The 12,478-nt window shown below is 42.1% G+C and overlaps 1 protein-coding gene across 1 annotated transcript in view; it reads left to right on the forward strand.

Annotated features, from left to right (window-relative positions):
* HDAC9 (histone deacetylase 9) overlaps positions 1–12,478 on the forward strand; it is a 362,822-nt gene that overhangs the window by 187,134 nt on the left and 163,210 nt on the right. The window contains exon 14 of the mRNA XM_075062391.1: positions 4,807–4,940. Coding sequence (XP_074918492.1) covers positions 4,807–4,940 — 134 coding nt within the window. The remainder of the gene's footprint in view (positions 1–4,806; positions 4,941–12,478) is intronic.

Below are 12,478 nucleotides of genomic sequence, written 5' to 3' on the forward strand. Positions count from 1 at the left end.
CTACACCGGAAGCAGACCCAGGTGTACAGCCAGCGCTGCAAACAGGGAGTTGCAGCGCTGGCTGAGCTTTTAAGTGTAGACACCTGCTAAGTTGCAGCGCTGTAACCCCCTCACCAGCGCTGCAACTTGCAAGTGTAGACAAGGCCTCAGAGGAAAAATGATGCAAAAGAAAAAATACCTGAAAAAGGTAACCTGTGAACACTAAAGGGAAGTGGGTGAATGGGTTAATGACTGCAAGCAACATCCTCAGAGAAACAAAATAACAATTTAAACATTTTTTTCCTTCTCCAAAGATACTGTTGGTATGGGACTCTCACTCCTGGAGTGTAAGAAGATTGTACATGTCCCAAAAGAAATGCATATAAACCTGCAATGAGCAGCTGCAATCAGGCAAATGCCAATAGTGTGAAGAGGGAGTTGTAATCATAGATAATGCTGGTAGTGCTATAAGCAGTGGTGAGCTGGAGCCAGTTCCCACAGGTTCCCAAGAACCGGTTGCTAAAATTAGACCTCTGTGGAGAACCGGTTGTTAAAGGGCCAGGGGGTGGGCAAAGAACTCTGGTCCGCGGGCCGGACCATCCTGTTGCTCCCAGGATTCCCAGCTGGGGAGACTGAGGCTCCCCTGGCCCCTTCTCCCGCTTCCCCAGCTGCAGCGTGGCCAGCCACCAGCACCAGCTGGGCAGCTCAGCTGAGCTCGGGAGTCGTCCTGCTGCCGCTTTTTGAGAGGCCTAGCAAGGTGTGGGTGAGGGGGAGTCCTGCTGCAAGCTCCAGGGCTGGCCAGAGGGGAGGGGAGGGGACAAGTGGGGCAATCGGCCCGGGCCCTACAGGGGCCCCTGGCCCCATGAGGATCTCTCCTCTGGGCCCTCCCCCGCTTCCCTACCCCACAGAGCTGCAGCATGGCTAGCAGCTGGGCAGCTCAGCTGAGCTCCTGAGTCATCCTGCTGCTTTGAGCTGCCGGCAAGGTAAGGGGGGAGGGGGCTACAAGCTCTAGTGTTGCCGGAGGGGCAAGTGGGGCAATTTGCCCCAGGCCCCGCAGGGACCCGCAGCCCCACAGGTATGTCTCCCCTGGCCCCTCCCCCTCTCCCCTCCCTGCTTAAATCAGAACTTTTTATAGGGAACCGGTTGTTAAGATTTTGGCAGCTCATCACTGGCTATAGGTGTGATAGGTGATAGTGTTATAGGTGGTGCTGCTAGGGATGGAGTCTGGGATAATACATACACACAAGAGGGCCACATTCAGGCTGCAGAGTCAACCTTAATTTTGGCATTTCCAAACTTTTTAATGCTTGACTTAAAACTGCCATTGGTCTGTGAGATGTGGGAGATAACACTATTAGCAAAAACCTGGGATTCAGAATACTGTTATGCAAGCACACGGCTGACAGCTAACGATGGGGAACGACAGCGTTGTCTGATGTACATTCATTTGGTCAGTTTATATCAGACTTCTGATATTTTTTATTTTAGATTGTTATGCGGTTTTATTATTAGAACTCTTTCTCTTGGGCTTTGCTATTGATATTATTGTTCTCAATGACATCTTATGGTTGCAGCTTCTTAGAAAACACTGTCATCAAGATATTTATTAGCCACAATTTTAGGTGTTCCCCCCCCATTTTTTCAAATGGCATTAAAAAAGTTGATCCAGATAAGGAATTTTTGAATAGCATAAATCTCATTCTATCCTGACAAAGAGCAGCTCACCTTTTCTGACCCAAATGAAAGCTAGATTTCTTTGTTCTCTTAGCTATCATTGCACGGTTGAGTGAGGTCACCATTCCATTCCGTCACTAAGGGCCAGATGCTAACCTCAGTTACACTGGTGTAAACCCTGAATTACTCTACTGGCCTCAGTGGATTTAGATAAAGGCATATGAGATCTGAATCTGGCCCTAGGCATTTTTTCTAGAAAGACAGAGTAACCGTCTTTTACTAATGTTCCACAGCAGCCTGCAATTGAAAACAGTTGTCACTTCTTCTGTGGGGGTGGGGAGATTGTTGGCTGAATCCTGTTGGGGAAATCCTACAGGCTATTTTTAGCAGTGAGCTCTGCTGCTGCATTGTGGTATTGTACCAAACACATGTGCTGTGTGTCACTGAATTATTTGCACATCCTAAATCAATTTAGATGCTTTCAGTAAATGAAAATGTGTATTTCAGTCTCTTTTAAAACCAAATAATACTGTTTAGAAGTAAATGGTGCACTTGGTGGTGTGAATATCTTACCATTTAAAATTTTGGAGTGGATGTTTCCATTGTAAAATTATAGTAGTGACCCATTTCTTCATCCAAGCTGAATTCATTTTTTGATTTGGAGAAAAAAACTCCATTACCATAAAAATTACATTTTTGTTTTATTCTGTATTCGGGAACATGCTAATGGAACATTATTGCCACCTCTAAAAATGTAATGTTTGCATGGTTATCTGCATTGCTAGGCATCATCAACAAATAGCCTCAAAACTGTCAAAGCCACATATGCCTATATAATTTCCAAAAAAGTAACTATTTCACAGCACCTTTTAATTGCTTTTAATAGTATTTTTATTTCTGTTGATTAGAATTGGAGTTACTCTGGGAGACCCTCTGGGGAACTAGAATAATCAGGACAAATCCCAGGTGGAGCAAGGGCTAAGTTTTATATGCCCTGATCCTGTAAAGACTTTGCAGATGCTTAACTTTAGGCACTGTGAGCAGAACCACTGAAATGAATGGGACTCAGGCACCTAACTTGCTTACATGATTTTTGAAAATCTCACTAGGTACCTACTTGCATCTTTAGGTGTCTAAATACCTTTTGAAAATCTAGCCACAGTACTTACCAGACATATGCTTTTAGTTAGTTTGAAAAAAACTGTGCTTTATTTAATCAAGTATTGCCCACTGGAAAGTTGTATACTGAGCATAAAAATAAAGCCATACGGGCATAGAAGAGAGATGCATAGCACGTGAGTATGCACCTACATAAGTATGCATTTATTGGTTCTGAGAATTTATAAGCCCCGATGATGAGGCACAAAAGCTTGTAAACTGTGCAATGCAAATAGCTGTAGAGAAAAGAAATTCTAAACTGAATCGGCAATGCCAGCAGAGCTTTCAAGCTGTATTAGATGATTACCTCCAGATTTCCTTTTTTCCCTTTTTTCCTTTAAAAGAAAACAAACTAGGTAAGTCAATGCAAAAACTTAGCATTAATGCACTTTCAAGTTTGCTATACCAAGGATGCTCAATCAACATAAATTTCGCCATGTTGCATATAGGTCGTTTTTCTTGCTCATGTTATATATAAACTTTACTAGCATATTATCATTTTGTAGTCCAATCCCACCTTCATAGCTATTGAAGAGATTAGAAAATCTCCCAGCACAGGATCAGGTTTAAAGTGCACAGGATTGGTAATATAGAAGAATTAAGGCATCAGAAGCACCATAATTTGGAATGCTCTACCTTTTAAATACAACCTTAACTTTGCATTACCCATTGTGCAAACAGGCCCTGATTCAGCAAAGCACTTAAGCATGTGCTTATTATTAATTTACACATGTGCTGAATGTGTTTAATTGCTTTGTTGAATCTGATCTTTAATTTTATATTTTCCTCACTGCCTGACTGTTCAGAAACAGCAAACTAATACAATTTTACGAGAAATGTGTTGGCATAATCAGTGATGTTGGTGCATAAGAGGGACGTTTTAAGTGCTGAACTGTGTAATTTACAGGAGTTGTTAATTTCAGTCCCATCCAAATGCAAGAGGGAAAAAAATCCAAAGTTTTTCCAAATTAAAAAGATCCTAAGTAGTTAGAAAAATATTTTTATTTCAGTCATCTCTGAGGGAAATACAAACACCAGAATTAAAATAAATAAATAAATAAAAATGACTTGTCAGTGTCTTAGACTTGGCTTTAAATCATGACTTGAAATGAAAGGCTAGCATTGAGCCCAGTGACCAAAATACCCTAAAAGCTTCTTGCTCCCAAGATGCAACTAAAACTGACATGATACTGAGAGTTGTTTGGTGCTAAATTGTTCTGGCCTCGGATATATGAGTAAACCAAATTCAAAGGGAGCCTTGCATTTGGACCTGACTGCAAAATTTAGTCGTAAATTCATGCAGGGATATAACTCTTTTCTTTGATGAACGAAGGGTTTTGGCTCCAGCTGCTGTGTTTGTACCACTCACTTAAATGTCGTACACAGCAGGTTTATAATCTACATTTTATTTTCTATTATTTTCAAACAGTAAAAATAAGGACTTGTTCTGTCCCATTTTAGGGACCTTTTTCAAAACATTGAATCAAGCTTTCAGAAGTCATGTGAGTGATTTCCCCATACTCTGCAATAAATATATGCCCTTGCCATGCCACAAAAATACCAATTGAATAAACTGTAAATAAAGGATTCAGTAATTCAATCGAATTATGCTACCTATTAAAAACTGTTCACAAGGTATAGTACTTTTCAATATCATTCTTTTCAGATTATGTGGTCTGGTAGCATTATTCCTCAGTGATTCTACTTTTATCTTCTATGCTGGGACAAGATATTCTGTGTGTGTGTATATGTCTAGCACAATGGGGGCTGGTCCATGACTGGGGATCCTAGGTCCTGTCATAATAATTAATATGCACATTTGGGATCCAAATTTTGGTATGCCCAAAGTTAAGGGGTGTTAAGAGCTAGGAATTTGGTTTTGGTAAATTTGGGTATAAAATAAAATCTATTCATGATGGAAGCATTGTATAGAATATTATACCTTGTATTTCAGTTTTACTTCTATTTTCTTGTTGTATTGTCTTTGTGCTGAAGGTGTTGTCTATGACAGTCTAATGCTGAAGCACCAATGCATGTGTGGCAATTACGCCAACCATCCTGAGCATGCTGGAAGAATACAAAGCATCTGGTCAAGGCTGCAAGAAACTGGGTTGCTTAACAAGTGCGAGGTAATTAAGACCAGGTAGCTTCAAATGGCAAATTAATAAATCCTAAGTCTGTGTCACTTCTGTAATAATAGAATACATTGTCTCTATAATGATTGGTTGACATTACTAAAATATTGCACATTCTGATGCCTGCTTTCCTCTCCTAAAATGAGATCTGCACACTGACATTAATTTATCCATCTGTAGTTGTGTAAATTTCTTCTACATGTAATATCATAACCTGAAATCCAGACTTTAGTTGTGTTCTCCACCTGGGGATACCTAGAAAGAGATAATGTAAAGGATGGATGGATAGATAGATAGATATCAAAAGGGAGTTACAATCCTTCCAATAGGATCTTTGTTTGTTTCTTTAGACAGCTAACAATTTCGCTTTCATAACAGCATAAGAACATTGTGTTATTTTTTAAGCATCTCCATTATCTCCATAATTGTATGTTTCACCTTGTCATGTTTCAGCATATAAAACCTGCATTCATAAGCTTTTCTTATTGTCCCAGGAGTGAAATGGGCATTCGGTCAGAAAATCAAGACACCTGAAGCCCAATTCTCTAGACAATATCTGGGCAACTTTGGTATTTAACGTATTTATATTTTAATTTCCTTTACATTTACAACATTGTCCAATATAAGGGAAGTTAAGCTCTGGAATAGGCTTCCAACGGAGGTTGTAGAATCCTTATCATAGGAGGTTTTTAAGAACAGGTTGAACAAACATCTGTCAGGGATGATCTAGGTTTACTTGGTTCTGTTTCCAAACAGGGGTTGGGCTAGATGACATCTCAAGATTCCTTCCAGCCCTACATTATTATGATTCTATGATTGTGTATTAGAGCATAATAAGTTAATTAAAAGTGGACTGAAAACAGCCTCCATTCATCATTTTGCAAATCTTGGAAACACGCACAAGGGGCTCATTTAATGCCTCCTGAGAGGTGCTGAACACACATCTTATTGAAGTCCCTGGGAGTTGAGGGTGCTGACTGCTTCTCAGGAGCAGGCCGTAGCAGAGTTCAGTGGACACTACTCCCATAAGTATAGTTAGCAGGTGCTTACATTTTGCAGGATCAAGTCATTTCCTCAGCTCATATACTCTGTTTTTCACATTACATAGTGTTGTTTACTAATATTTTTGCAAATCCACATGAACTACCACTGTAGGTCACTTCTTCAGGAAACACTAATTATTCATGGAGATTTTCTGCTCTGTAGGGAACTGAACACATAGAACTATGATATAACAAGCACTGTAATGGATTTGTTATATACGCTAATTTAACTAGATCGCAACACTCTAACAGGCTGTTTTTTTCATTTGCTTTCATTTTTTTAAATGTTTTAGTAGGCTGTGACTCAGCAAGGTCTTCGAGCACATATGTAATTTCTAGCACGAGTTGTTCCATTGATTACAATGGGCCATGAACATATGCTTAAGGAATAAGTTAAAGTTAAGTGCTTTGCTAAATTTGGGGCCTAATTACTTTGCTGACTCAGAGTCATAATGAACAAAAAGAACCTAAGGAAGATGCAGTTGGATTTTAATTACATAATCTCTGCAGTAAAGAAGCTGACAGTACTAATCAGTGAACTGTGTTGAATCTTGGAAAGGCAGCACCTATAATGTGGTGTAAATTGATTCTTAGGATGTGTGTCACATGCCTGGGGTACATTATAATTCAGTAGTCCAGTAGTTTTCTAGAACTCATGAAGTTCCAACAGCATATCTCATTACAACAGCATATCTTGGAGTTTGCTATTACTTTTTATATTACAGATGTACCTAAACTGAAACCCTGAATCCTGACACTCCCAATTGTTGGGAAACTTTGGATTTGGGTAGAAATGTTATGAGTGGCCCCTATCTACATTTGTGATGAGTCAATCCCAAACCTTGGATTTCAACACTTCTAAAACTTTGGGAAATTTGGATCTGGAACTTTGTGGTTCGGATCCATACTAGAAAATGTACAGAAGAATGCAACTGGCACGTTAACAAGTTACATGAAGCTGCAACAAGCCGCAGGTAAAAAATAATCAGAGAGACATCTAAAAGAAAAAAGCCTTATTGTTTACAAACACTATCAGAGCAGCTGCCATAATAGTTGGCTGGTCATGGGTGGTCTGCATGGTTTCCTTTCTTTTATATACAGCAGGGGTCGACAACCTCTGGCACGCGGCTCGCCAGGGTAAGCACCCTGGTGGGCTGGGACACTTTGTTTACCTGCCACGTTGGCAGGTTCGCCGTTCCAAGCCAATGAGGGTGGCGGGAAGCGGCATGGGCGAGGGATGTGCTGGCTGCGGCTTCCCGCCACCCCCGTTGGCCTGGGATGGCAAACCGTGGCCAATAGGAGCCGCCATCAGCCAAACCGGCCGACGTGGGAAGTAAACAAACTGGCCTGGCCCACCAGGGTGCTTACCCTGGCGAGCAGCATGCCAGAGGTTGCCGACTCCTGGTATACAGTGTTATGTAAATCATTAAGGGCCAGATTCAGATGCCCTTACTCTGATCTTGTAGCACTTTACTTCACAAGTCATCCCACTGATTAGTACTCAGTGTAAGCCAGGGTGATATAATGGGACCTCAAACATTTTATAGGTCTGAATACAATTAATGGTAGAAAAATGTTATGTTTTTATTATGTGTAATATTAGGCCAAAATAACCTTTTTCATATTAAATATTTAAGATTTTCCCCCACAATTCAGTTATTTTACAAATTAAAATGTAACCTTTCAGATCTTATAAGACCTGTAAGTTTGCAGGAACTCTGAGGAAACAAAGCACTTTAACTCAAGCCACATTCAACTAATTTGGTCCCCCTAGATGTCTCAAAGAAAGCATTTTGTGAAAGCTTACTTAACGTTTTACAAATGAAGTTTCATAGCTTGTTGTATATTCTTGATTAATTATTTGAAAGAAAATGGCTTCTTTGTTTAAACTATTGAGAAATTGCTATTTTAATGGTTCCAGTGTAAAAATAACCTTTTCATCCAATAAAGTGAAATTTGAAGGGATACAAGTTTGAGGCGCTTCAATAGGGAGATGTAGGGAAGCGCACATTGCAGGTGTTTGTCTTGAACTTGTTCTCTGGCTAAAGAGAGGATTTCATTTGACAGTCCAGTCTGTCTTTTACTTTTCATGAACTCCAAGGCCCAGTTTCTGCAAAGCATCTTAAGCACATACTTAACATTAAGCATATGCTTAAGTCTAACCTTATTTAACAAAGCATTTGCAGCATTGGGCTACCCTTAGACATTTTAGCTGTTCATATAAAGATTTGCAACAAAAAAAAAATGTTGAATGGAGCAGGAGTGTTTTTTACTCCTTCCACTTTGCTTTTACTCCAAAATGGCTGGATTATTTTCCCATCAACTTAAGAAAAATAATTAATTCCCATTCAGCCCATGACCAAGCCATGAAAATTTTAGTTTGAATGATGAGTTTTAGAAAATTATTAGGTTTGTTAGTCTCTAAGGTGTCACAAGGACTCCTCGTTGTTTTTATTAGTGACTGAAAACAGAGGGTTGGAATGGAATAATTTATATAGCATTTACAATACTGGGGACTTTGTGTGTAAAACATCGACATAATATTTTCATAGAAGATGAGCTGTTGCTTGTCATTTATTGATGCACCTACTCTGTCTGACAAAGGTCTACAGCATAAGATAACCAAGTAAGTGTCATGTGATACATTAGAACAGGGCAACTGAAAGTTGCAGAGTGCTACCTAGCTGCTAGATTGGACTTTGCAATGTATCCTAAGTAAGGGATGTTTTGATAATTGGGCCTATGGACGTACCCTAATTATGGCCTCAACTACACCTCTACCCTGATATAACGCTGTCCTCGGGAGCCAAAAAATCGTACCACGTTATAGGTGAAACCACGTTATATCGAACTTGCTTTGATCTGCCGGAGTGCACAGCCCCTGTCCCCCGGAGCACAGCTTTACCACGTTATATCCAAATTCATGTTATACTGGGTTGCATTATATCGGGGTAGAAGTGTATGAGAAGTGACTGAAAGTTTACAGAATGACACAGTAGCCTACAGCAATAAATGTTGATGGGAAAATGTGCAAATGGGAGACAAAAAGACTGAATTAGTCTTTCTCCCTTTGGGGATCTTAAAAGAAAAGATTTTTGGGGAAAAATGAAGATGTCTGCCAGCAACCACTGCAACATCATGGCTACCTCTTGGGACACTGGGATCTTCTTTAACACTGCTGGGCCTTTGTCATTCTGATCCTGAAAGATGTCCTGACCAGGCCGGGCCAGAAAGAGGGACCCAGGTGAAATCATCACCTCCACCGGCCTTGCCTAAACCTGAACCACACCTGGGATGTGAAACTTTGTCATTGCCATGCTTCATGTGTCATTGCCATGCTTCATGTGTCATTTTGATTCCCCACTGTGAACCTAGGCACCCGTGTATTCACATACTACACACTACTGCAAGGATATTTAGACAGAATATGCCCTGTAAGGTATCATTTGAAAACTGATAACACACTGGTCAGTAATAGCATTATAAAATGAATGTACCCATGTCATATGTAAAGTTGTGAATTGTCTCTGTCTGATGTTACTAGAACATGTTTAAAACCAGATGGCCTAACCTCGGTAAAAGTAACAAACAGATCTGTCATAAACAAAGGAATGTGGGTTGACCTCAGTTCACATATTAGTAAACACAAAGCATCAAGCTAAATGAGGAGGGGTTATCCTGAGACTGAACTCAAGAGACAGAGAATGAACATGGCTCCTACATCCCAGAGAGACACAGGAGACTGACTCACCAGGAGGCCTTCCTGACTTTTAGGACAAAGACAATTCCTTTGGAACATAAGAGTCAAAGAGAGACTCCATCTTTATCTGACACCTGAGGAGACAAAGAAACCTAGCACTTTGTGGTCCCTGTGTTGGGTCCTGGCCAGAGTATCTGGTCAGCCATGTTAAGTTAGGTCTTAGTTATTAGAAAGTGTATTTTTACTTTTGTTCATTTGTTAACCTGTTCTAGCTTCAATCCCTTCTATTTGGTATCACTTAACCTATGTCCTTTTGTTAATAAACTTGTTTTATTTTTACTATAATTCAGCTCAGTGCCCTGTTTGAATTGAAGAGATTGTTCACTCCAGTTAAAATGATAAAGTGCACTTTTATCTCTTTTAAGGCTCAATGAACCTTACCACTTGTCTTGAGTGTTTCAGGACAGGGCTCGAGACTTCCAGGCAGATGGAAATTTGGGAGTTGGAGTGTATTGGGGTCACCCTGCAAGTAGTCACTGAAGCTGCTGGAGACCAGGATAGAGCAGTTGTGTTGTAGGCAGCCTGTTGGGGTCAGAGTGCTGAGCCAGTGCTGCATAGTACACACAGACACTCAGGGAACTACATGCTTGTCTACTGGCTGATGGTGTACAGGCTTGTGAACACAGCAGCAGAGCATTTAAGGCACTTGGGTTTACAGCGCAGGTAGTGACACAACTTCTCACTGGTCTGAGTTGCACCCCAAAATATTACACCCACCTTATTTCTTCCTTCTCCATTTGTCTTCTATCTAGTAAGAGTCTGACTCAGTCAGCCAAGAATGTATCTACTGCAACATTGCTGTAAGCCTGCAATGAAAGAGGCAGTTAAAAGCAATTCCCTAAACAGCCTGATGTTGGCACAAATTTGCTAATTTTCAGAGTGGCTAATACAACTGTGTGCCATGCACATGTTTATTCCAGCAGCGAGGCTGCAAGTGAATGTCAACACAAGAGACAGAAGCTGCATTTTTTATCTTTGCTATTCTTTTCTTTCCCCTCTTGTGTTTGTCTTGTTTTGTCTTCTAGGAAATAGGTTTGGATTTAGTAACAACTCCAACCCATCTCAACTAACTTTTTTCTATTTCCCCCCAAAGGACAATTACTACCATCAAAGAGGCTGTCAAACTAGGGTTCTTTTCCTTCCAAAGACTATAAAAAGTTAAGATTTTTAATAGTGTACTTGCCAGGTGCTAAGCAGCCTAAGAGCTGTATATATCAAATCCTGAACCTTATCTAAAACTGTTTAATGTTGGACATGACACCTTTAACTCTTTGTCCCTATGTATTCCATCAAAATTAATACCATCAGGGCAATGCACAATTGTGCTGCCTGAGGAGCCAGAACAGTGACTGAATTGTGACTCACAAATAACGGTTTGATTCCTGCTTCCCACTTGCTCCAGGGTGGAGAATACGTTGTACCAACTCTTTTGCTGGCACAGAAGAGTACATCCCCAAACGTACTGGCTCAGCTACCTTGGCGGGCAAGTGGCAGGGCGGGAGAGAGGGGAGACTAGAGCCAAGGCTGCAGCTACTCCTACCCGCGCCATGAGATGGGGAGTAGCGACCCAGCCACCGGCGGCCGGTACCTCTTGTGTTTGGGGAGACCACCGGGAGTGCGGGAAGCTCCCAAAAACAAGAGGGCCACCGAAGCCTGCACTTTGGCCCCGCCCCCTCTCTAGCCCAAGACCACGTCCTCCCCGTGGCACCACCCCCTCTCCCTCCTTCCCTAACCCCCCTGCCTGCTCCTCCCTCCCCACACCCGCTCTCCTCTCCCCTAGGCCTCCCCACCCACCGCTTGCTCCTTTCTGCCCCCTCCTGCCTTAAGAGCGAGCAGAGGGCGACGGGCAGCGGGGAGGCGCAAGCAGGGGGCGGGGCAAGAGACGGAGGGGGGCAAGAAGGGGCGGGGCCTCAGCGGGAAGAGGCGCAGTGCGGGCGGGGCTACGGGGGCAGCCGCTGAGCGGGAACGGGGTCTCGGGGCGGAGCCACAGTCCGGCTGCTGTTCTCCAGAGCTGGCGGCAGCGGCGCTGCGGAGGGGGCAGGACCGTGCGCCCCCAATGGGAGCTTTGCTGTATCCTGCGTTTCTTGCCCCATGTGAGGAGCTTAGCCTCCTCCCGCCTCGTATAAACACTGCCCGTGGGTCCAGCGCCGGCCGCTCGCTCAGCTCACGCTCTGACCCGCAGTGCTCTCACGGGGGATTCGTGGGATGTTTTACGTGTCTGTTGCTGCCTCACTGCATGGATGCGTTGGCCAGTTCGTGAGCTTTAACTTTCTGGGAGGGGAGAAAGAGTTTTGTTAAAGAGGCCTGAGACTCCCAGATTATTTTTATTGAACTTTAAGGTGAGACTATGAAGAAGGAATCTTTATTTCAAAAAAGACGCAAAAGGCAAGGAGGGAAGTAGGAGAAAGATAGGGCATCAGGAGGGAAATCTGCATGGGCAATTTAAAAACAATTTAGATACCTCCAGGGCTAATCAGAACTAATTAGGACATTACATTGGCCATATTTCAGACCTTGAAAATATTAGGGGATGCAGATAAAGCAGTTCACATCTCTCTGTTTATCCCGCACAACAAATAAATATAAACTTGTGTATACCTAACCATACAAAAATGCCTACATTATGCTGTCTGACCTCTTGTTGCCCATGAAGGCTTAAAACAGGAACTCTGCACCACTGAAAAAACAGAGACTCCAAATTTTACAATGGGATTACAGCATTTACTTAT

The sequence above is a fragment of the Chelonoidis abingdonii genome, chromosome 2 (assembly GCF_003597395.2).
Source record: "Chelonoidis abingdonii isolate Lonesome George chromosome 2, CheloAbing_2.0, whole genome shotgun sequence".
Taxonomy (NCBI): domain Eukaryota; kingdom Metazoa; phylum Chordata; order Testudines; family Testudinidae; genus Chelonoidis; species Chelonoidis abingdonii.